The following is a 24992-nucleotide window of genomic DNA, read 5'->3' as shown; positions in this document are numbered from 1 at the left end:
GGCATGAGTCCAGAAACAGTGTCCTTATTTCGTTACGAAGTAACACAAACTTACTCTTTGCCCTCTTATTGTCATTTGTCAATTCCTAAATGAGTCACATTTGCTACATTAGAGTTGACCTCACATTGCTGCTCTGCTTCACCATCCTTATCCTAATGTTTGCTTTCAACTCTGACATCATCCACAGCTGTTTGACTGCTACATCCCTTCCTTTCTCCCCAACTTAACCACAGAGAGACGTTTGCTTGATGTGCTGAGTGAGGTTGCGGACCGATTTTATTCAGCTCATGACTCATACCTATCTCATACCCATCTGCACACACTGTTTCCCTCTGTGGCCGTTCACCTCTCTTTCTCCGTCTTACAGGCTAATCTGGTTGCAGCGTTTGAGCAGAGTCTGGCACTGATGACAGCACGCCTGCAGACACTGTCAGTCTCCTCAGAACAAAAGGTATCTTGTTGGTATTATGCCACAAATGAGCTATGTTTTGCCTCATAACAAGTCTGTACAAGTAGTGAATTGATGCACAGGATTTCATTGGAGTGATAAGAAATCAATTGGGGGGTTTTTACGACATTGTTTTAAATGGTCCTGTAGACATGTAAGAACCCTTAATCATCACCCCTCCACTGCCAGTTTTGACAGCTAGTATGGTGAAATCCTGAGTTTGCTTTTATCTAAACATGATGCATACAACCTTGTAAAACTGCATGTGTTCAGTCTTTTATAGTTTGTACCATCAGGATCTATAACCTTGTGTCTTGTGTAAAATCTGAGATGTAACTGTAAAGTTTATCCAGGAAAATAGGTGAGGGTCAAAGTTTACATGGCAGAATAATCCATGTCGTCGTGAACTACTTAGCACAACCTAAAAACCTAAAAACTCTTCAGCTCAAAACAGACTCTGTTCAGCCAGTCAGCTACTGTAACCTGACATTGTTTTCTTTCTCCAGGACTCTGAGCTCACTGAATTGAAACAGACCATTGAGGTTTTAAAAGCCAAAAATACAGAAGCCCAAGAAATCATTCAAACTGCTCTCAGCAACCCAGAAATCACACCTAAAGGTACAGAATGTCATTCCTTATATAAACCCCTCCACATGCATTTTTTTGGACTATTAACAGATTGTTTTACCTGCTGTTATCCAGAGCTGCTGATAAATCGACAGAACTCATCAGAGAGCATTTCCAGTCTTACAAGCACTACAAGCCATTCGAGCATGGGGAGTCTCAAGGAGCAGGAGGCCAAGAAGAAGAAAAAGAAGAGCTGGGTGAGGAACTAACAGCACAAACGTAAATCAGTATTAAGCTATAAGATCTCAAGAAGTCTGATGTTACATAAATTATGTGTTTGTTTTGTCACTTTTGCATAAAACACAATTTTATTCAGGTGATGCGATAAACTTTTCTTCAAAAGAAGCTGTCTTGAATGATTCATAGCCAAGTGTATCAGCAATATAAAATAACATTCAAACAATTATGTATGTTTTTCTATCAATTCTGCATTATTTCTACCATATGTCCAGTGAAATACTTGCAATTATAGTCATTCCAAGAAAACCAGTCTGGAATAAAGGTAAAACCATAAAAATATTTTGAACTGAAGCATAACCTTTCTAGCTTGTAAAACAATCCAACAGACTGATTGGCTCAGACTTTACATAAAAGAGTTTCAGGAAGATAATTCAATGACAACTATGCTAACAAGACACAATGAGGGAGAAACAGAAATAACAAATTATCTTAAATGTATAACCTAAGCAAAGCCTGCAGGAAAAATTATACTTGAAAGAACAGATACTTCTGCAAAAACAATAATGACCAAATCTGCCAACAAAAGCAGAGAACCATAAAACTAGGTTGGATTGAAAGGCAAAACCTGGTAAATGTGAACACATTTGAAAAAAGCTGACTGACTCTTAAAAAAATATAAATCATAGAAACCAGAACAAGAAAACAATCAGGCACAAAAGCATCTCGAAGATGACAAAAGACACCAGACAATGATCCTGCATTATCATGCATGCTTTTGATTCTCCTCCTATTTTTATCCACATGGTATTAAGTATGACTCTATTCTCTCCCTCATGCTCCCTTTTTTATTTTAGGTCTTTGAGGTGAGTGATGGTGAAACCTTAAGCAACATCTAAACCTGCATGTTTTTAATGAGTCATACTTAAAAATGTTTGTACTCTTGAGTTTGCATTTTATTTACTCATTAAGCTCCTCATAATATCATCTCATCACATCATCTGACATATCAGTCTGCATGTATTTCAACTTGTTTTAAAGGATTTTAGACATACATTTTTCATAGATAGCCATTTTATTGCAGACATTATCAACGTCTGCAGTACATCAGCTGTGAATCATTCATTTCAATTTACCCACCATTTTCTCAGAACTCACACGTTAAAAGAGAGCTTTCATTAAATTGCTTTCAAAAGTTAACCTGGGAGCCATTTTTCATGTAATACTACAAGCTTTCACATTTTTGGCTGTTTTAAGAGTTTTCAAAACCATTGCACATGCTGATCTGAGTTCCTACCTCGTCTAACCAGCTGCGTAGCTCCTTCAACAAAGCTTTCAGTAAGAAAGGCTCAAAGTCAGGGCCGTACGCTGACATCGAAGAGATCGCCACTCCAGAGTCTTCTGCACCTTCTTCCCCAAAAGTCAACATTCCTGGAGATAACCCTCAAATGAAATCCTCTGCCTCTGCCTCATCGGCAGGGTAAGCCATCAAAAACTATTAATTCCTGATTTTTTTTTTTTTTTTTTTTTTTTTTAGTATTGTCCAATCTGCTTGGCTTTTCTAGTGTCTTCAGTGATGTGATCTTTTGTTTTTCAGACTCTGTGAAGGAGATGATGTGGCAGATGATAAAGTTGTAACAGAGCTGCGCTCAGAGCTGTGGGAGAAGGAGCGGAAGCTGACCGACATCCGCCTGGAGGCTTTAAGCTCTGCACATCAGCTGGAGCAGCTGCAGGAGGCCATGACCAACATGCAGGTATGTGCTTGTATATTTATGAATTTTTTATGCTGAATGCATAAATATGTAAGTATTCACTACAAACAGAAAGCTTCAGAGTATCTTTGCAAGTATTCACAGCACTTTTGTTTTTTTTAATAACTGTCTTGAAACTGTTGTGATTTTGTTTTTGCAGATGACAGTGGAGAACCTGAAGACTGAGAACGATAAGCTGAAGACAGGTAGTCTGTCTCCCTGTCCGTCTCCTGGACCCTCCAGCTCTGTGTCCCAGTCCTCAGGTCTCACAGCTCTGGGGAGTTCATCCCCCCGTCAGTCAGTTGCCATGCACATGCCCAAAAGCTACAGCAGAGGGCTGAGTGAGGGGAGCAGCTCAGGTACAGTCCAGTCTCTGACAGGAAGAGTAAAAATAGAGCAGGGTGATGGATAACTAGGCATAGCATGTAAGGAATAGTGATAGACTGGACAACTTTAAAAAATACCTCTGAAAAAAATCCTATAGAATCTAAGTGTAGCTAATATAAGCTGAACGTTTATGGAAAATGATTTTCTTTCAAAGTTGAAGGTCCTTATTAAAACACAAACAATGTGAAGAGCAACAGTGACTCACCAATTTGTTCATTATTTTTAATTTAAAAAATGTTTTCTGATTTTTCTTAGCTGTTGAGTTTGAGTTCTGCTTCTTTTTTCTGTTATTTTTACACCTTAGCAGATGTCCACTCTGCTGATTCGCTCAGCCTTTCCTCGCAGAGAGATGACCACCGTGTCAAAGTGGTTGTTTGTGTGGCGGATTTACGGGTTTTTAAAGATGTGAGCACATTGTTCTTTCACTTTTAGCCATTTTTTATGAATAATTATGTATTGTGTGTCACCTAATACTTGCACTTTGACTCAACAGGAGGCTAAACCGCAGGATTTCTTCATCGGTACTGTCAGGGTGAATGGCAGGATGGACTGGGTCATGTTGGATTCTGCTGTCAGCCAGGCTTTCAAGGTGAGATGCTGTGTTCAGGAATTGCATTTTAGGTTTTTACTATTTAAAAACAAAGGCATTTGTCTGGACAAGGATGTCCAAACATGGTTGAGTTCATAGGACCTCTTGTCATGGAATAAATCCAATTTTTGTCAGTGACAGTCAACCTAATTACAAGGAAGTGTTTTTTTTATTTTTATTTAAACTTAAATATCTTTTTGGTGTGTTTTTTATGGATTTGATTCCAGGTCTATATAGCCAAAGTGGACCCCACCTCCAGCCTGGGTCTTTCTACAGACTCAATCTACAGTTACAGCATGGGCCACATTAAACGGGTGCTGGGAGGCGAAGCTCCCGAGACACAGCCGTCTCGTTGCATGTCACGAGGCCCCAGCAGCATCACTGTGGCACTAAAAGGTCTGCAGAGTTGATTAACTCATGATTTCCAATATAGAAACCATTAATTATTTTTCAACAGGTCTGTACTTGAATTAGGATTATCGTGCAGTGTTTAAACTCAAAGTGCAAATTCTCCTTTAGATTTGCCCCTCCAAAAAAACATGGGTTTGTAGTCCTTCCTCTTCCATGTTTGCAGGTTTGGTAGGTGAGCTGTGCTGTTAGCAGCAGTGCAAGCAGAGCTTTGAGCAACATGATCTTAGTGCTGTCAGACACATGGGCCCCAAAGAAGTGTAAAGCGGACCCCTCCCCTGCAGCCGGGGGGTTGGGCGTGCAGACTTCCCACACTTGTACCAGAGTTATTTTCAGAGTGAAGTGCTTGAGCTTAGTGAGGCTTATGAAGGACATGCGAGGTGATAAAAATCTGTCTTCAAAACATCACTCTGCCAAAGCACGACCTGTTGAAATACATATTCCATGTGTTAAAAATTTCAGCCGAAGTTTAAAGCTACACTTTATCATCCCTCTTTTATGTTTTTCACACGATTAATAGGCAGTAATCAGCTGTATTGTTTATCGCAGCAGTTCTTCATCAGGTCATTCTCGCTTACTCTCGTTAAAATGCAGGTTTGAAGGAGAAGTGTGTGGACAGCCTTGTGTTTGAAACTCTCATCCCTAAACCCATGATGCAACATTACATCAGTCTTCTACTCAAACATCGCCGTCTCATCCTGTCTGGACCGAGCGGGACGGGAAAGTCTTACCTAGCTTCCCGGTTGGCCGAGTACCTGGTGGACCGCAGTGCTCGTGAAATCACAGACGGGATTGTGATCACTTTCAACATGCACCGGCAGTCATGCAAGGTAACAGAGACTGATGTTTTATTATGATCAATACGTTATTAAGGTTATTTGGTCTGACAGGGTGTCATTTTCACCATTGTTCTTACCCAGGATCTACAGCTTTATCTTTCCAACTTGGCCAATCAAATAGATCGGGAAACCAGTTCATCAGAAATCCCATTGGTGGTTATTTTAGATGACATTCACGATCCAGTTTCCATCAGTGAACTTGTCAATGGTGCTCTAACCTGCAAATATCACAAATGGTAAAATTACACACACAGACTGAAATCATATTTAGAGATTATGTTGAAATGGCCTTACATCTGTAACTTTATCTGTGCATTTAGTCCCTACATTATTGGAACCAGCAATCAGCCAGTGAAGATGACGGCAAACCACAGCCTGCATCTAAGCTTCAGGTTGGTTTTAGATGAAAGATTGAAAAAGATAAAGAATGTCCTTTTCATAATGTTATAGACGTCATTACCACATATATCAAGTCTGACATTATAACATCTTGGTCTCTACTTTTACTTGCATCCATGTAATTTTTTGGTTTTCTATTTGTGCAAAAATATTCTACTACTGTAGTTTTCATTGTGTGAAATATTTGTGCACATTTTTGTTGTTGTTTTTGTTTCAGAATGGTGACCTTTTCCAACAACGTGGAACCAGCTAATGGCTTCCTCACACGGTATTTGCACCGGAAGCTCATGGAGTCAGAAGATGAAAGGAGCTTAACCAACGAAGACCTCATCAGGGTTTTAGACTGGGTTCCCAAACTGTGGTATCATTTGCACACCTTCCTTGAGAAGCACAGCACATCAGACTTTCTCATTGGTATAGAAAACACAAAAGAGAAAACCCCTATTATATATTTTTTCTTTGGCAATTGTGTGTGATTTATATGTCTTCTCTTCTTTTTTTGACTTCTCTTCAGGCCCTTGCTTTTTCCTGTCTTGCCCAGTTTCCGTTGATGAATTTCGGTCTTGGTTCATTGATCTGTGGAACCACTCAATTATCCCATATCTGCAAGAAGGAGCAAAAGATGGTGTCAAGGTAAGATATCTTCACAAATGGGGCTTTTTCTGAAGTAGGATATTTAGCACTGGTGGAATCACAGCACTTGCACAGCAGGCATATCAACGAAGAGCATGCTAAATTAAATTATTTTAAGGTTATAAGACCACTAATCTTTCAATCTATTAAAATGAGGCTGAAGTATTAATTATTGACTTTTGCACTGGGTGATCATCATCGCATATTTAAAGTAGAATAATAGGTTCCTGTAATTTCCCCAGGGTTAGCTTTTTGACAACACATTAATTAAAATGGAAAGAATGTAAAAAAGAAAGAGCTAGTAGATGCTGAAGTCAATGGATATGTTAGTAATCTGATTAAGACATACTATCTATTTTCCACTGACTAGAAGTAAAGCAGGCAGAAATAAATATGCATTACACTGAAAAAGCAAGTGAAGCCCACTTCACTTGCACAGTAAAAATACCGCGCAAATCAGTATTTTGATTTAAAGATAATCATGAATTTATCATACAATGAATTTCTACATTAACTATGTACATTGACAGACGTTGAGACAAAACCATTTTTTGAACATAAAAAAAAAAAACATAAAACGACTTCATTGTGAAGGTTGTGATCATCACTGGCGTAGTTCGACCTAAAAGCTTCTGCAAGAACATTTTGAAGAGAGAGAGACCTGTAGTGTTTATAGATAAAAGTTGAAATCTGGTGTGTATGTGTGGGTTGTCTTGGAGCATAATTTCCTTCAGTCAGCCAGGACAGATAACAACTATCCCCAAGCCGAGTATTCAGTGTTTCGCTTTTTATTGTGCTGCCCAGTGCTCCTCTTTATGAAACTGCAGCACAGCAGAGAACAGCAGTAAACTAGACAAAGATGCAAAGAAACTGCTGAACAATGACGTAAGTGATGTTCATTAGGCTGCACAGAAAAAAAACAACAGATCCTACAAATTAACTGCTATTTTTAAAGTATTTGACCTCTTTCATGTCAGTACAGTTTGTCTTTCAGTGATGACTTCATACTCTACATCGCATTTCTGGGTTTTTGCACCTCTTCAGGTTCATGGCCAGAAGGCAGTATCAGTATGGGAGGACCCGGTGGAGTGGGTGAGGGGCACCTTGCCATGGCCGTCCGCCCAGCAGGACCAGGCGAAGCTGTTCCATCTACCTCCTCCCAGCATCAGCTCTAGCAGCCCATGTCAGTCCAGTGAGGAGAGGCCTCACAAAGAAACTCCGCCCAGCTCCATGGAATCTGATCCTCTGGTAGGAAAGAGTGTGCCATGTCATGAACTTTGTGTCACTTTTTTGATATGGGTTCTTGTTTCTGAATTATTGCCTTTTTTTGCAGATGGCAATGCTTCTGAAACTTCAAGAGGCTGCTAACTACATCGAATCTCCAGATAAAGAAGATCTGCCTAAGCTCTGAACAGACAACTCAGACTTAATGACCCAGCACTAAAGATTTTACTTAATTTTATGTGTTTCACTGTGTCGGAGCAGTGTATGATCTGGAAGAAATAGACTTTTGAAATGATTTTGGAGAGAATTTAGCTATCATTACCTTAGAGAGAGGATGAAACTTTTCAATGTAGATTCAGATTATTAAAACACATGCAAATATGAATACTGAAGCTCTAATAAATAGAAAGCTATATTCTATAACAAGACTATGTATAACAATTTACCACCACATTTGCCCTCAGTACTATTAGATTGGTGCTAACTGTTTACGCTGAAATCCATTGGTGTTTGCACCAAATCAGGGGATTCCTACAAAAACATGCACCATCCATCCTGTTTTCTCCTTAAGTGCGTCCTGAGATAGTGAGTTCTCATCAAATGACTCTTACCTTAATAGCATTGACCTTGTTTTGGAAAAGAGTATGACAGCATGACAGACACTACTGTTAAACGCAAAAGTCTTTGGTACATATCTACTGTATACAGAAAGCCTTTGGAGGCCAATTCTTAATACATATGCAATCCTGAACTTTACAACTCCAGCAGGTGAAAAATGCCTTAACAGCAGAGATGTTCATGCCACCTCAACCTAAGCAGAGTTTACTGGTGCTTTCATCAACATTATTACAACTATTCAGTCAGGAATTCTTTATTTCCCCAGGTTCCTTTATATTGTTATTTCAGTTCATCATTATAATTTTATAATGAAAATGATTAAACTTTCATTTTTTTGTTTTGATTTCATAGGAAATGTTGCTGTCATACTCTTTTATATAAAACTGAGCTTAAATATCAGTGATGTGATTTAATTGCTCTGTGGCTGTACACACCACTTTTATGAAGCACTTAGAGTTTTATTTCATAGAACACAAGCAGTGCCACTAAGGCTGCCATAAATATCAGGTATGAGATACTTACTACACAGGGATAACATAAGATAAGAAACACTGTTTGATCAAAACAAATGAGTGAATGCTTACTGAATCCAATTCAGATTGTAATTTATCTTCAAAAGAGCACATTTGTTTCAAATGTTCCCCATGATATTGTGTATATAATGTGTACATACAATCAGGCTGTGTTGCAGTTTATTTATCTGCATTAGTTGGTGCAAAAAATCTAATATACTGAACCAAATATTTTACTTTGACTTTGCATATTGACTGTCAACTTAGTTTAATTTCAGCTATGAATGTTTATGAAACACTTAAGTGTACAATAGTATCATGTAGTAGGTGCTCTTCAAAGAAGCCTTATCAAAGTACTTCAAAACACGTTTAACAATGGCTGAGCAGAGCAACTCTAAAGCTGCACATGGTGAATTCATCCACCACAGTTGTTACACTTTACAAACTGAACAGTCTCTCACCAGTCATGCATATTAGTATTGGTTAGATTCGTATGATGCTTAAAAAAAAAGAGGCCCCAAAATGTTTTAGGATTGTATTGCAGAGTAGGTTAGCAAAACGTTTGGTGTCATTTCTGTCAAACCGGAAATATGACCTTACATGTTAAATAGTGTTGAAGACATTCTGAAGTAACGTGAGACATTGTGTCGTGTGTACCCTCTTCAATGTCGTACAGTATTCCTCTGAGAATAATCTGGGTACGCGACACAGCAAAATAGTGTTATATAGACACAGATAAAAACTTTATTAGGTGCTCGATGTAGAATTGTGTAAAGAGGTCCTTTTGAAGTACATGAAATGTAGGATATATGGTTGTACAATATCCATCATCCCAAACTGACCATTATTTTAGCTGATTGAATGTTGGACCACTTTAATGACAGCAGGATAAGGAAGTGCAACCATTTAGATTGTGTTTCTGCTGCTTTGGCTGGTACAAATTATTTGATTGAAGAGAAAACAATACAAGTTAGCTTCATTGCTGTAAATATTCCAGGTATCAAAAGGCCAGTGGCCACACTCCAACCCGTTTCTGCAGGTTGACTAAAGCCATCAGGTCCAGCTTTTCATCTCATTTCCTGGTTGTTGTGCCTGTTGCTCTGTATAAACTGTGATTTGTGTTTGCTTACTGGTGTATCGGGACTATGCAGCAACTTCTACTGGTGTCGGCAATTGGCAGAGGTCTTAGCTTCACATGCAGTTGCTTTGTGCTCTCATCTGGTCTTTCCTACGTTCCTGATTTGGATCAAAATGCATCACAAGAAAACAAGTGATACACGTTTGTTTCAGCCAGTCAGACATAGCCTTAAAGTAGTTGGAATTTAAAGACAGGGTTCAAAAGATAGGTAAGAATTGTAAGCTGTTTGATACATTTTATGTTTATGAATGACAAGAGAAGAAATGTAACTTAAGCTATGAATTGTCAAAGACAATTTAACCTCAAACCGAGCCTAAATCAGCTCTAAATCTGATTTCTTAGGCCAATACAGGTTGCTGAATAGTCATATTTTTGCAAAGCTTGTTGTGGACTAAACTAAGATTTTAAAAAAGTTATGCTGTTTGTAATGTCACGGATGTGCATATGTTAAGGGTTCATAGGTGTTGTAAATGCATGTAAACTTGCAGTGTGATGAGACAAAAAAGTTCACCTTACCATATACTTTAGGAAAAAAATCATATTAGACATTTTCTTTTTTTTAAATACTCAAATATTTGATATTTCTTTTTTTAAATAATCCTTTGTAAAACTTGATTTATCTACTTTGTACAGGACATCAATGTAAAGACTGTAAATACAGTTGGTCAACATTCTGGATGCAGCAACAATCGTTGAGGTGGAAAAAGAAAGCATCCTATAGAAAAATATATTTCATCAGAGCTGGGTCCAATAGATGGATAAATGGTGCTCCTGAAGGCTTTCATCCACTCATCACTGTTTGTTGGCATTTAATAAAATACATGTCATATTTATTTCTTGTCCTAATGTGTGCATTTTGACTCCAAAAACATTATAGGAAAAGTACTTGGACAGATCTGCTAAATTTTATATGCAGATAAAATTTATTTAGGCTATATACTTTGTCTCTGAGATCTAAAATCTCATTTAGAAGACAGACCTGTTTTGATAAAATACAGCAACTAGTAATGAATGTGAACTTTATCAGGCATACTAATTGCAAAAGATGATGTCAAGAAAGATTTAAAGATGCTGATTCTCTTTTGACATGAAGTTCTGAGTCATCCGTCATGTTTAGTATCTATTACATGCAGCTCATTAAAGGGGCGGCGACTTATCGTGCAGAGCGGTATATAAGCCTTGTATCCCCCAGAGGAATGATGGCATTGGACACAGTCTAAAGGACTTAACTGAGTTGGGAATTCGCTGCGACCTCCAACATGCCGTCCAAGCCTGCCCCGATCAAGAAGGCGGCCAAGAAAGAACCAGAGAAAAAAGAGGAAAAAGCCCCAGAGCCGGCTCCCGAACCCGCCCCGGAGCCTGCTCCCGTCGAGGAAGCCCCCGCGGAGGCCGCTCCAGCTGAGGGAGAGGCACCTGCCGAGGGTAATGTCGGCAGCGGCTGAACACCACTCTGACTTATTCAGGACAAACAATAGTTTAAATGTTTTTTGTTTTTTTTCCCTCTCCGTGGAGGACCTTGTATATGTTTATAACAAGTTAAATTAATCGTAATATGTTTGTGCGGGTCTTGGTAAGATCTCCGTTACCTTTACGCACGCGTGAAGGTGCCTATATTTTCTAGTGAGAATTCCCAGGCTTTTAAAATCAACCGAGAGCATTGTAATAATTACGTCTAAAGTGCATTCTTTCATTGGCTTCCACGCATTGATGGAAATTAGCTGTTAATGGCACATTATTTAATAAGCATTCATGTGAAGAACTCATTAAAACTTAGTTTGTTGCTCCTGTAAAAAAGAAAAAGAAAAAAAGTAAGATATTATTTACATCTACGATTATCGAATCACTAAAATCTGCTCCAGCTATACTGCTTTCACTAATAGAGCTGAGTTGCAGCTTATGTTGCAACCTTTTGTTATTTGTTTGTTTGTTTTTTTATTTTATTTCTTTGATTGCTAAGCTTTACTGCATTATAGGCGACTTGAAATTTATATTTACTTGTTACAGCCTATCACTTATTGTTCTTATGGCAAATTCGCCATGTGGATGGCCAAGCCAATTAGCTATATCCGCTAGCGCCGTAGAGTTCTATGGAGTTCCAAAAGTGCCCCAACGTGGCAGAAATTATGATTTGTCAAATAAGATTGATTGGTCAACCTTAATCATATCCAATCATCTTGACTGGGACAGTGTTAGATCCATTCACTAACTTTCAGAGTTGGGGTTTAGAGTTGAGATAAATTCAAGATGTGCTGCAACACACCCCATGAAATTCTAGAATACACAGTGAAATATATAGTGTTCTGCATATGCATATGCTTATTTGTTAAATTGTTAAAACAAAATACATGAATTTGTCCCAATTTAAATCTTGACAAATTTTAATAATTAATGTATATACATATTTTAATAGTGGAACTTCTGGTTCCACATACAAGTCAGCTGCTGCACCTGTTACTGAGGAATCATCAGCTGCTTTTGCAGCAACTGTGGTCCCAGCTAAAAGTATAACAGCAGCAAGTGGAGCATCTAATCTTAAACCAACCTCCTATTACAGGAAAGCTGGCTTCTCTAAACTGTAGTGTCTTTTACTAACCTCACCAGTTGTTCCTGCTGCATAGGAAACACCCGCTAATGCTGCTGATGCCCCTGCTGATGGTAAAATGCAAAAACCGAAATAGAAAAGTTATAAGCCGTCATCCTATTCTCACTAAAGCTCAGCTCACTGTTTGGCTTCTTTATTATCATTTCTCACGCTTACAGTCGCAAGACATCCATAAGCATTTGCCAAAACATGTCCCATCTGCTTAAGGCACTAATTAACAATATCTAACATTTAATAATAGCTGCTTCTGCTTCAGCCACAGAGGGCGCTGCTCCAGCTGCAGAGTCAGAAGCTCCTGCTGATGGTAAACCACCCTGGAAAAGTGTTTATATACTCTCATATTTTTTATGAAAAAATATGAGCACAAATGTACACAAAACTTGCTGTAAAGTAAAACTGCTCATTATTTTTGCAAACAATAAAACTTTTCTCTTTTCACCACTAGGGGAAGCTCCTGCTGAGGCACCTGCACCAGAGCCTAAGCCACCCACTCCACCTCCTCCACCCAAAGGTGAGACTCTGCTCCAAAAGAAAAAGATCAATGAGAGTAAAATCATCTTCAGCTAATTAACCAATGTTTCAACCATTATTCCTAGAGCCCACAAGCGCCCCTGTGGATCTGTTTGTTGAAGACAAAAATGACAATTCAGTGACCATCATTTGGAGCCAGCCTGAGACCATTGGGGACTCTGGTCTGGATGGATATGTCATTGAAGTTTGCAAGGATGGAAGTAAGTCCCTATGTGCCTTGAACCGTGTGCAATATAAGGCTGACCTGTGAATCATCTTGTGAAAGATGTACAGTAGACGGCTGATTTTGGTTTTGGCATGCGCAAGTATATTAAGGTCTCAGTTTTCAACACAATCTCTGATAGTATTTTAGATCCATTGAGGAAAACGTGAAATTGGTGTTTTAATTTGGGTCAGCCAGATCAGTTGCAGCTGTCCCTGAAGTGTCAGCCTCTCAGTTATATCATGAGCTACCTAACCTCTCCCTAGAAGGGAAGAGGCATTTCAGGGTTGGTGTGGTCCTGCTGGAGGTCCTGCTTTTAGACTTACAGTAGTAGGCTAATCTCAGCAGTGGCTGAGTGAAGGCTTCATTTAGCAAACACACACAAAGTGATTAGTTGTTAAATACACAGTTTGTATGTACTATGTACTATTATTTCAATTACAAAACTTTGTAGTATGCCATCTGTACTAGGCACTATTTACCTAAACTGTCCCAAAAAGCTATGCTAAGATAGCTTTTTGGTTATGACGTGCAAAGGCAGAAAACCTTCTGCCTTTGTAGTGAAGGGGCAAAAACATTCACTGCTGGGCAGAAAGTTAAGAGAAAAGAGTGTTACATTAAAAAAAAAAAAAACAAGATGGTAGACTAAGATCACAATGTACAGAATGCTATAATCAAACAAATAAAGAAGTTGCTTTTTTTATTTATTTATTTTTTCAATTAAACACATTGTAAACGTCAGTAGCTGAAAAAACATAACAACAATAATTACTTAAACTTGGGACTCCTTTTGACTTTGTATCTCTAGCAGTTCATGCAAAATGTGTTTTGTCAACTGTAGACACTGTCCATAGCTGCTGGGTGTTATTTTCTTGCAAAATAAACACGATACTATTTCTAGTTCAGACATTCATGAGGGTCTAAAGTAGGGACAACAATGTCAATTAACGTGTACTTCTCTGGAAAAGTGATGTTAAAGCAGTAGAAAACCAAGAAGCTAACAAAAATGTTTGTATGAAAGCATTCATTGTGAGCATTGTTATCTTAATAATGCCAGCAAATGAAAAACAAATCTAAACAAAACTGTATTACTTTAAATCAGTTTGTCTGCTTGTCTGGAAAACATTTTGATGGCTAGAAAAAAAAAGATCCAATTAGAGCAAATGTGATTTTTGGGGGTCCAGAAAAAGAACCGTATCTTAATGTAATGTCTGTGAAATAGCTCCTGCATTCATAGAACATTCAGTAAACTTCATTATATGTCAATATTCCATCCAGCTGAGGACTGGAAAGCGGTCAATGAGGACCTGCAGAAGTCCAGTCGCTACGTCATCAAGAACCAGACCACCGGTGACCGCCTGAAGATCCGTGTGGTGGCTGTGAACGAAGGAGGCCGCAGCCCCCCTGTCACTCTCCCAGAGCCCGTAATGGTGAAGGAAGTTGCTGGTAAGAAAAGCTTTTTCTTTGATTTTTTGGGGGCAGAGGACTAAGAGCAAAAAGCTTTTGTCAAAATCTTATTTACATGCTATCCTTATTTAACAAAGTGTAAGCTGTGTCAGTAAAACATGTCAGCGCAGGAGTAAGGACAACAAGGCAAACCAGTGGACAAATACATAATATAAGGATGTAAAGGAACCATTATTACAGAAGAGAAAACACAAAATGTATATTATGTTAAGGTTTTTTCAGAGGTGCAACCATTTTGGAACACATTAAATTTGGGTTTGGCCTAAATATTTCACGTTTATTAATTTAGTAGGATGGGTTGCAAAGTCCTGCCAGTATCTCTGTTCCCTTGTAATGGGTTGGCTCCACCTTTGACCTAATGACCACTGGAGGTGGGGACCAGCTGATTGATTGATTGATTGATTGATTGATTGATTGATTGATTGATTGATTGATGGATGGATGGATGGATGGATGGATGGATGGATGGATGGATGGATGGATGGATGGATGGATGGATGGATGGATGGATGGATGGATGGATGGATGGCGTTGTAAAGTGCAGAAAAAGCTCAGCAATGTTTTACTCTCGACTTCCCTCTCCTGTTGGCATATACCTGCAGCATTAATGCGATAAAACCATGTCCCATTGACTTCCTCCCATGATTAGTTGAAACGCTGTTCTAACCTGCGGGATTGTGAGATTAAACTGACAGTTTTCAGGATCCTCTACACCTAACAGTGTTAATCTGTGTCAGTTTCTGGTAAGATGACGGTTGGACTCTGAGGATTTGAAAGTGATGAGCTGTGTACCTTTCGTTATCTCTCTGATTGTCATTAGCCCTTAAGAAAAGTGGAGGCAAAGTGGGTGGAATGGCAACATGATCCCGACTCAGCTGGCAGCAGACAGTGTTCACCATACCAGATGGTCCACAATTAGAAACAATTTTGTTAATGGTTTCTGGCAGAATTGCTGAACATCTTTGGAAAATAGCTGCGATATACCTGCTGGTAGCAAATAGTTTTTTACTGAGAGTATGTAGTGCATAAAGAGCTTTGCCAGGATTCATGCTGAGGAAAGGGTCAGGCTAATTTCTGCAAGATTGATGGTGTCAAGTGATTGGACCTAAAGCAGGTGGGGGCTGTGAAGAGAAGCGGGGGTGGTGAATTCCAGCAGGGCCTGTCTCCAAGAAACAGGGTGGTGACTCTGACTTCTCAGATGGCACCCAAACCTCATAGCAGCTCTTGCAATTCAATGTTTATTTTGCAACATGCTATAGACTTTACAGGGGAAGGCTCATTAAGCCTGATCCTTATCTCTACTATGTCAAAAGGCACTAACTGTTAACTATATTTTAACTTTACAGCTAGGATTCTGAATTTTTCTTTTTTATATTTTATTCACCAAATTTTACTCTATGCAATTGATTGTATGTCTATAAATTGGCTGCTGTTGAGCTGTAGCTAATAGTTTATATTTTTTTACAGAATTTATTGAAGGATTTTATTCTTTTTTTATGTAACTTCATCTGTAAATTTGATGTGAAGGGTAGAGCTGACATAGTGAGTGCTATAGTATCCCTTCTTTATTTAGAGTCCTGACAAATGTAGTTATGCTGCACTCAGCAGGTGGTGAGCTCCAGCAAGATACTTCCAAGTCTCCAACAGTATGACTTCTGTATCACGTCAGAAGTCACAATGACTAACTACCCATGATAGTAATTATATATATATGTTAAAGAGATTATCAGCTACCTTCAACTTTCAATGAGATAGGACTTTATACAGAGGGTAAAGGAAGGAGGTAAACTTTTACAGTTTAAGCCTTTCATCATGTTTGACTCTGTTGTCTAAAGCAGATTTTCTTTTTTTTCTATTGGCGAAAATCGTTGAACACATACAAGACAAACAAGGGAACATTTATTGAATTTGAAGTAGATGGCAATTTAGAACTCTTGTGCAGAATTCATATCACTTTGTTTGAATTGGACATATATGTTTTTGTGCATGACCAAATAAGGAATAAATGAATAAATCAACCGTACAGTCGATGCAAAATGAGTCAAACTTAATTTAGTCATTACAGTACAGTCTGTTTCCAGTGTTTACATTTTATGCTTTCAAAAAATAACTTGAATATGTAGAAATCCACTGAATTGATTAAAACAAACATGAAGTGAAAAGCTGTTTATGCAACAAGACATGACCCACTCTCATTCATCCAGGCACAAGTCAAGGTCACGTTACTATGGTTACGAAGCTGCGCCATTAACCTTTATTGATCATTGAAAAAGAATTTGACTATGCAAACTATTATTTCAGTAAATTATTACAAACGATTGCGTGATGGTCATGATGGCAGACCAAAGTGTTTTAAAAGGTAATTGTTTTACACTATGAGAATATATTTAATTGTATAGATTTGGATAATGACATTTTCTTTATAAAGATCATCTCTGTTTATTCTGGCATGCAGACAATATAACCTTTTTCAGCAGTAACTAAAGTAGAACAGAGAACATTTTGCCTCATTTCATGTCTAACGAGGACAAGGAGAAGTAATTGTAAAGTTGATGTAAATATCTGTAGTGGTTTTAGCCACACAGTAAAGTAAAAACAAATGCATCTACAAAATGTGTCTATTAACTGCACACCAATTTATATCACATCCATGCATAAACTGTCATTGTTTTCATTTGTACAAAATCCAGTTGGTTTCATGTTCTGTTTTTTTCTGGTCCAACCCCTGATGTAAGGGAAGGCAGCATTTTAACCTTGGAATTAACCTGTTTTTTAAAGATAAAGACAAAACAAAATTCTGCATGAAGTTATGTTTTTTACATAATTTATTGACTTATTTGTCATGTTTATTTCCTTAGATCGTCCCAAGATCCGTTTGCCTCGTTTCCTTAGGCAGAGATACGTCGCACAAGTTGGGGAAAAGGTCAACCTGACCATCCCCTTCACAGTAAGCACACAATATCTTCATGAAACACAATATAAACATTATAAAAAGAATCAAAGCTCAATCTATATTTTTTTTTTTCACAGGGTAAACCCAAACCTGAGGTGTCCTGGACAAAGAAAGGCGCAGCACTGGACCCAAAGAGAGTGAACATCCGCAGCACCGAAAGAGACAGCATCCTGTTCATCCGTTCAGCCGAGAGAGATGACTCCGGAGTGTATGAGATGTGCTTGAAAGTGGAGGGCTTTGAAGACAAGGTCTCACTGACCCTTCAGATTGTTGGTGAGTAAAATTAGCACAGACGCACAGGTGAGAATTAAAATGGAACGATCTGCTATCGATTTTTATTAATCATGGCCCACAGAGCTGCCAGGGCCTCCTGCCAGTGTGAAGATTGTTGATACCTGGGGCTTCAATGTTGCTCTTGAATGGACTGCACCCAAAGACAGTGGAAACACTGAGATCACAGGATATACAATCCAGAAGGCTGACAAAAAGACTGGAGTAAGTTCTCAACATTAATGAGTTGTGTCAATAGTCTACAAAAAGGTTAAAATCATTTACAAGTAAAAATCCAAAAACATTTGCGTTCAGTTTCCTCTCAGAACCACAACTTTTGTTTTAAGTACAGGTGCACATATTTTGGGATATTTCTGTAGCTTTTTTTCACAAGCATATTTCATCTCAGGATTGCAAAGTTGTTAGTTCCTTACATCTTTCCATCAGGGTGGTGTCAGTTATTCGCTACCCCACCTTGTAGTAAATAACTTTCTCCTGTCTGTGATGTTCCCTACACGACTTGTGGTAAACTGCAAACTTCTTATTGCTTTGTTTCAAGAACTTTATGGATTGCATGAGTAACAGCTTTCTAATTCTTCCACCTTAGCAGTGGTTCTCTTAGCTACTTCTCTGATTAATGTTCTTCTGGCTCACAGTTCAGAATTTTACTTGCAGCTGTACAAACTCTTTTTTATTTTCCAGTTTCTCCATGAGCTTTTCGAAGCTTTCAACATCATTTAATAACCTAACCCTGATTTAAACTTCTCCATAACTTTGTCATGTCATGACAAACCCTCGAAACCTTCTGAGAACACCGACATTTATACTAATAAGCCCTAAACATGTGAACAGTATTGGCAGTATTGGAAGCTTGCTTCCTTCAGTATTTGTTTGGAGGTTGGCAAGGCACTGTTTGCTGTCATTTTGTTTTGTTTTGTTTTCCAGGACTGGTTCACTGTGTTGGAGCATTACCACAGGCTGAATGCCACCATCTCTGACCTCATCATGGGCAACACTTACAAGTTCAGAGTATTTTCTGAGAACAAGGTTGGAATGAGCGAGTCAGCTGCTGTTACAAAGGAAGAGGCCAAGATCCTGAAGACAGGTAACAGTTTGTCTGCTGATATTAGCTACTTCCATTAATAAATAAAAGGAGCCAATTGGTAAGAGTGTGTTGAAGGTAAGAACGTGTTGACGGCACAAATGTCTCTCACTTTGCTCAGTTTAAAAGTCTTTGCTACCTCAAATGAGATTCTTGTTCAAGTTATTTTTTATTACCAAAATATTGAAAAAATAAATTATTTCTGAACAATAGCAGTAAAATGATGAAATATAGTAAGAGGGAGTACAGAAACAGAAATGGATGCAGCACAGAAACCAGTTAGTGATAATCATTAGCAGTAAGTTCTTTTCACTGTTACTTTTAAATCTTTGTTCAATAAGTTTTCAAGCACTGACAGCTGTAACAAATTCTTCCTTTCAAACTGTAACAAGTTTTCCAATAATTATCAGTAAACCACAGGCTAACAGTTTACCAGCAATTACTCTATCTACCCCAAACTAGTAGTAAATTTGTTTTACTACTTGTGAAGAGACACAGCTGTTTGGAAATTAATTAGGTTTTTGTGTCAGTTTCAGATTATTTAAGAAAACAACTTATTTCAACCCTCTACTGTATTCTATGTTTTTCTTTTACTATTATTAGGTATATTTTTTATTGTAAATATTTTCTTAAAGTCACCTTAGGACCTCCCCTAACTGTTTTTCCCCAAAATAAAATATACAGGTGCTGGTCATAAAATTAGAATATTGTGATAAAGTTCATTATTTTCCATAATGTCATGATAAAAATTAAATTGTCATATATTTTAGATTCATTGCACACCAACTGAAATATTTCAGGTCTTTTATTGTTTTAATTTTGATGATTTTGGCAAACAGCTCATGAAAACCCAAAATCCCTGTCTCAAAAAATTAGAATATTATGAAAAGGTTCTCTGAACGAGCAATAAAAATAATCATCTGAATCAACAAAGTAACTCTAAACACCTGAAAAAGATTCCTGAGGCCTTTAAAAACTCCCAGCCTGGTTCGTTACTCAAAACCGCAATCATGGGTCAGACTGCTGACCTGACTGCTGTCCAGAAGGCCATCACTGACATCCTCAAGCAAGAGGGTGAGAAACAGAAAGAAATTTCTGAACGAATCGGCTGTTTGCAGAGTGTTATATCAAGGCACCTCAGTGGGAAGTCAGTAGGAAGGAAAAAGTGTGGCAGAAAACGCTGCACAACGAGAAGAGGTGACCGGACCCTGAGGAAGATTGTGGAGAAGGGCCGATTCCAGACCTTGGGGGAAGCAGTGGACTGAGTCTGGAGTAGAAACATCCAGAGCCACTGTGCACAGGCGTGTGCAGGAAATGGGCTACAGGTGCCGCATTCCCCAGGTCAAAGGTCAAGCCACTTTTGAACCAGAAACAGCGGCAGAAGCGCCTGACCTGGGCTACAGAGAAGCAGCACTTTGGACCACTGTTGTTCAGTGGTCCAAAGTACTTTTTTCGGATGAAAGCAAACTTTGCATGTCATTCGGAAATCAAAGTGCCAGACTCTGGAGGAAGACTGGGGAGAAGGAAATGCCAAAATGCCAGAAGTCCAGTGTCAAGTACCCACAGTCAGTGATGGTCTGGGTGCCATGTCAGCTGCTGGTGTTGGTCCACTGGGTTTTATCAAGGGCAGGATCAATGCAGCAGCTATCAGAAGATTTTGGAGCACTTCATGCTTCCATCTGCTGAAAAGCTTTATGGAGATGAAGATTTAATTTGGTCTGGAATCGGCCCTTCTCCACAATCTTCCTCAGGGTCCGGTCACCTCTTCTCGTTGTGCAGCGTTTTCTGCCACACTTTTTCCTTCCTACTGACTTCCCACTGAGGTGCCTTGATATAACACTCTGCAAACAGCCGATTCGTTCAGAAATTTCTTTCTGTTTCTCACCCTCTTGCTTGAGGATGTCAGTGATGGCCTTCTGGACAGCAGTCAGGTCAGCAGTCTGACCCATGATTGCGGTTTTGAGTAACGAACCAGGCTGGGAGTTTTTAAAGGCCTCAGGAATCTTTTTCAGGTGTTTAGAGTTACTTTGTTGATTCAGATGATTATTTTTATTGCTCGTTCAGAGAACCTTTTCATAATATTCTAATTTTTTGAGACAGGGATTTTGGGTTTTCATGAGCTGTTTGCCAAAATCATCAAAATTAAAACAATAAAAGACCTGAAATATTTCAGTTGGTGTGCAATGAATCTAAAATATATGACAATTTAATTTTTATCATGACATTATGGAAAATAATGAACTTTATCACAATATTCTAATTTTATGACCAGCACCTGTAAATGTACAGGAGTTTTGACAAACAATATTTTTCATAGTTTGTTTTAAAAAAGGTGAAAATGCTCCTCCCCATTATATATGAAAATGATGTTGGAGGAGGACAAAGCCTGCTTCACTGGCACAATGTGTTGGAGTTTTGATTTATTTTTCCATTAGCTTTCACAAAAGCACAAGATACCAATCTGGGTCACCCAGACATTGGCTGCAAAGTCGGCTCTATCCTCCCATTGTTGTGGTATTAACACCCCCTTCTATGTTCAGGCGTCCAAAAAAAATAAAATGGCTGTAGTCTGTTATTTTTTCTACTATCGTCTCTTAGATTTTTTAACCAGTGCACAAATTGTTAATCAGTCTCAAAATCTTAATCTTGGGTCATAAATTCACAAACTATTGAAAAGGGTGTATAATAATGAGATAATATGTTATTTTTTGTCTACTAGGATACAAAACATGTATCTTTTCATTAGCTTTTCAATAACTTGGATGCTGGTATATTAACCCCTAATTATTGGTTATTTGGTTCTTATTAAGTATATTGTGTTAATGGCCTAATTTCACAAATTTATGGACTTTTACATAAGTCATTTCAAATGTATAAAGGTGCAGACCTTTAAAATGGGGAACACATTTTGTCTTGATAAGAATTAAGTGTTTGGAGACAATTGAGAAATGCTATTAAATAAATCATTCTGTTGGTGTTATTCAAGCAGAATTATATATTTTTTTCCTTGTATTACTTCTTAACTCAGATACTGAGCATATTTTTTGAGGTTGGCAACATCAACACAAAGTAAACTCCAGATTGTTCTTGATCCTTCAGGTATCGACTACAAGCCTCCTGAATATAAGGAACACGACTTCAATGAAGCACCAAAGTTCACCACGTCTCTGAGCGACAGAGCCACCACTGTTGGCTACAGCACCAAGCTGCTATGCTCCGTCAGGGGATCCCCCAAGGTACCCTTGTAATTCTTTATGGTTCATCCTGCAGTTGATAAGTTCAAAAATAATGCAAATAGGATATGAAGAATTTTTTGGGGGGAGGGCGAAGGAGTTAAATTGAGAGAAACCGAGAAAGAGAAAGAGTGAAATCTGTTTTTTGAAGTGAAGTTTTCTACCGTGCTTTAGACATTTTGTAGCCTGTTGATGCTGCCGTGACCATAGACTGCAAAAGGTTTAGAGCTGATTCCATTTGAGATTATGTACTTCATATTGTAGCGCTCATTTTAAAACTTTTCTGTTTTGGTTTTTTGTCCCAAAGGAAATTTGTTGACTCTATTTGTTGTCCACTAGCAACAGGCACACAGAAGCAATAAGGCAAATAATTTGTTTAATGATTTTTCCACTATCACAGATATCAGAGTAATGCCTCATCTGTTGTCTGTTGCTTATCTGTGATATTAAATTCTGACACTTTAATGTCACCTGTCAAATGAAAGCAGATGGGATTGACTGTCCAAAAGAGTCTTAGACGATCTTAAGTCATATTATTTTGTCATCAAATACTTACTTTGGCTACTTGTCAGCATTCCCTTCATTGCTCTAGCATTACTTACAGTACACAGGCTTTGACTTGACAATGTGGAAGATATTCACCTGCGTTCATTAGCTTGCCGCCTGAACCTCTCACCCTCTCTTTTGGCTAATAATCAGCTGGGTCACCAACAGGGCGAAATGTCGACAGAATTCTTTTTTGAGGCATGGGAAGAGGAGAAGCAGGGGGATGGGGAAGCTTGGTTGGATGTTTAACATTCTGTGTGGAGCCCTGGGAGGTTCTCACCATATCGTTGTCATTAAAAGTCCCATACCAAGAGGGTACTGTGTGTCTTCTTCAATCAAAGTGTGTTTTGTCTTGCCATTTGGCTCAAGTCTTGAAAGAGCACACTAATTGTTTGCTGGCTTTGTGATGTGACATCGTGCTAATTTGATTTGCAAAAGCCCAAGATTGAGTGGATGAAGAACCAGATGATTATCGGAGACGATCCCAAGTTCAGGCAGATCTGCGTCCAGGGCATCTGTTCTCTGGAGATCAGGAAACCTGGAAACTTTGACGGCGGTGTTTACTCCTGCAGAGCCAAGAACGATCACGGAGAAGCAATCATCAGCTGCAAGCTGGACGTCAAACGTAAGGCCAGAATTTGAGGTTTTCCCATCGCTTTGAGTTTATTCATTCAACATGTGTTTTGTGTTTGCGCCAGTGTTTAAGTTTCAACTGTAAATAACTTGAACTTTCTGCTTAACAGAGCCAGCAATTCCAGACGCGGACAAGAAATAGATGAACATCTTCACTAACACAGGTGACAAAATGATCTGAATTCTGTTTTTGCTACAATTTTTATACTCACTATGTATGGAAGTGAGTTCAAAATAGGTCTATCACCCACATGCCATGCAAACAAAACTGTAAAACTCCATCTAGTTCAAGTGACACATATATAAGGGCTGAGGGAGCTCCAGCTTCCTCTATGACTTAACTGGAGAAGGCTGTCCATACATGGAGATCACTAAACTTGGAATAGTTGGCCTCTCCCACTGACATGGTCTAAGTGGGAGCACCCATAAATTAAATCTGTAATGTCTCCCGCTGCACTCAGTCAGGTGACTTAATCACATTTCCAAGACTCAGCAGCAGTGACAAGAACGTATTTCAGAGCACACAGTAATTTAACATGTAAGATCTTTTCTTCATACTGGTACAAGGACAATTTGGTGGCTTATGTTAATATAAAGTGTCTTAAGGAGCTGATGTTGTCTATAAATGTTCTGCATATACTTCTAAATTGCAGGAAATATCCTCAGATCACTAAACATCTGTTTTTTGCTGTTGTTCTGTTGCAATCCTAAAATTAGGAGCAGAGGGTAAGGTCTTTGCAGTATAAGGTGTGTGTCACTTTAGGTGTTTCTAAAGCCGGTGTCCACAACAATTAAAGCAAATGTTTAAGTTCAGGTTGTCTCTCTGTCATCACAGGATCGGTTGGATTCCTGGAAGAACTTCTGTCTGTGGCTGGCGATTCCTTTGCCAACGGGTTTTAGCCTCTGACGTCTTACCGAGTAACACCCACTAAGATGAACAATTTTTGTCATCGCTTCATGCCTAGAACAAAAATATTAAGTCCACATCCATGTCCACAATTTGTTTTCCACAGGAATACTCTCATTAATAACTGTTATCTTATGACCTCTTCAAACATTGAACTACTTAAGCGACTTCCCAGTCTTACTCAAACGAATTTACTGTTCCTCATAGGAGAACTACATGTAACATCTATGTGTTTATATCAATAAATAATTTAATTTCTGGTTTTGCTTTTATTACTGTGAAATTATTTTTTTGCATTATATGATTTAAAACATACATCTTACTCAACTGTTAATTTATATATATATACTTAATAATGCTGGCAAATCAGTTAAATATACTCATTTGGTGATAGTCATGCATGTAGAACTAGTTTTTCATTGGAAAGGCAAGGCAAACTGACACGTACTTCATGATTTGTTAACAAAACAATTTGAAGTTTGTTACTGTGGCTAAGAAATGCATTATAACAAAGAAAATTAAATGCACGTACCTTACCATTAAAAGTTTAGGTAAAAGGTTACTAGATAGAATAAAGTGATAAATCACTCTTTTTCAAAGCAGGGACCCAGTGCTACTGCAGAACGTGTTTGTCTCTTTGTGTTAAGACTCTAGCAGCAGAATTTGGGATGAACTGCTGCTGCCTACTTTTTTATGCCCTTAAGGACATAATTAAAAATAGAACCTACTACAAGGCATGCACACATTTTGCTGTGTCTTGTTCTGAATCAAGTAACATAATTCTTGCAATATTTTT

At 38.4% G+C, this 24992-nt stretch overlaps 2 protein-coding genes across 3 annotated transcripts in view; both read left to right on the top strand.

The window, feature by feature from the left end:
* The window catches only part of LOC106921010 (neuron navigator 1-like), a 41546-nt gene extending 30963 nt beyond the window's left edge, over positions 1-10583 (top strand). Inside the window, exons 13-28 of the mRNA XM_088005802.1 lie at positions 368-451; positions 955-1066; positions 1151-1272; positions 2563-2732; positions 2850-3006; positions 3164-3362; positions 3695-3795; positions 3884-3979; positions 4207-4375; positions 4982-5217; positions 5308-5462; positions 5547-5618; positions 5843-6039; positions 6140-6258; positions 7303-7506; positions 7592-10583. Coding sequence (XP_087861928.1) covers positions 368-451; positions 955-1066; positions 1151-1272; positions 2563-2732; positions 2850-3006; positions 3164-3362; positions 3695-3795; positions 3884-3979; positions 4207-4375; positions 4982-5217; positions 5308-5462; positions 5547-5618; positions 5843-6039; positions 6140-6258; positions 7303-7506; positions 7592-7669 — 2271 coding nt within the window. The 3' untranslated portion in view covers positions 7670-10583. The remainder of the gene's footprint in view (positions 1-367; positions 452-954; positions 1067-1150; positions 1273-2562; positions 2733-2849; positions 3007-3163; positions 3363-3694; positions 3796-3883; positions 3980-4206; positions 4376-4981; positions 5218-5307; positions 5463-5546; positions 5619-5842; positions 6040-6139; positions 6259-7302; positions 7507-7591) is intronic.
* A 266-nt stretch (positions 10584-10849) lies between these two features.
* mybphb (myosin binding protein Hb) lies at positions 10850-24468 on the top strand. 2 transcript variants are annotated; one of them, XR_015762890.1, is made up of 13 exons: positions 10850-11172; positions 12798-12863; positions 12949-13083; positions 14364-14531; positions 17411-17499; positions 17583-17778; positions 17861-18000; positions 18721-18880; positions 21977-22113; positions 23095-23281; positions 23400-23453; positions 24007-24036; positions 24125-24468. XR_015762890.1 is itself a non-coding variant. In XM_014992420.2 (12 exons), exons 1-11 carry the CDS (start codon positions 11010-11012, stop codon positions 23429-23431), a joined length of 1473 nt encoding a protein of 490 aa, XP_014847906.2. In that variant the 5' UTR covers positions 10851-11009; the 3' UTR covers positions 23432-23453; positions 24125-24468. The 2 variants fall into 2 exon arrangements, 1 of the variants encoding a protein (XP_014847906.2); XM_014992420.2 differs by lacking the exon at positions 24007-24036 and having other exon boundaries at positions 10851-11172.
* Positions 24469-24992: the final 524 nt, after the last annotated feature.

Source organism: Poecilia mexicana, unplaced genomic scaffold (assembly GCF_051168715.1).
Source record: "Poecilia mexicana isolate PSO_F unplaced genomic scaffold, ASM5116871v1 scaffold_5, whole genome shotgun sequence".
Taxonomy (NCBI): domain Eukaryota; kingdom Metazoa; phylum Chordata; class Actinopteri; order Cyprinodontiformes; family Poeciliidae; genus Poecilia; species Poecilia mexicana.
The sequence above is the reverse complement of the archived record's forward strand: the minus strand, read 5'-3'. Positions and strand labels throughout refer to the sequence as shown.

Excerpts from the sequence above, each read along its gene's own strand:
- mybphb (XM_014992420.2), top strand. The coding sequence starts at position 11,010 with ATGCCGTCCAAGCCTGCCCCGATCAAGAAGGCGGCCAAGAAAGAACCA. Across the intron at positions 17,779-17,860 it reads ACTGACCCTTCAGATTGTTG|AGCTGCCAGGGCCTCCTGCC; the intron begins GTGAGTAAAATT and ends CATGGCCCACAG. Across the intron at positions 23,282-23,399 it reads CTGCAAGCTGGACGTCAAAC|AGCCAGCAATTCCAGACGCG; the intron begins GTAAGGCCAGAA and ends TCTGCTTAACAG.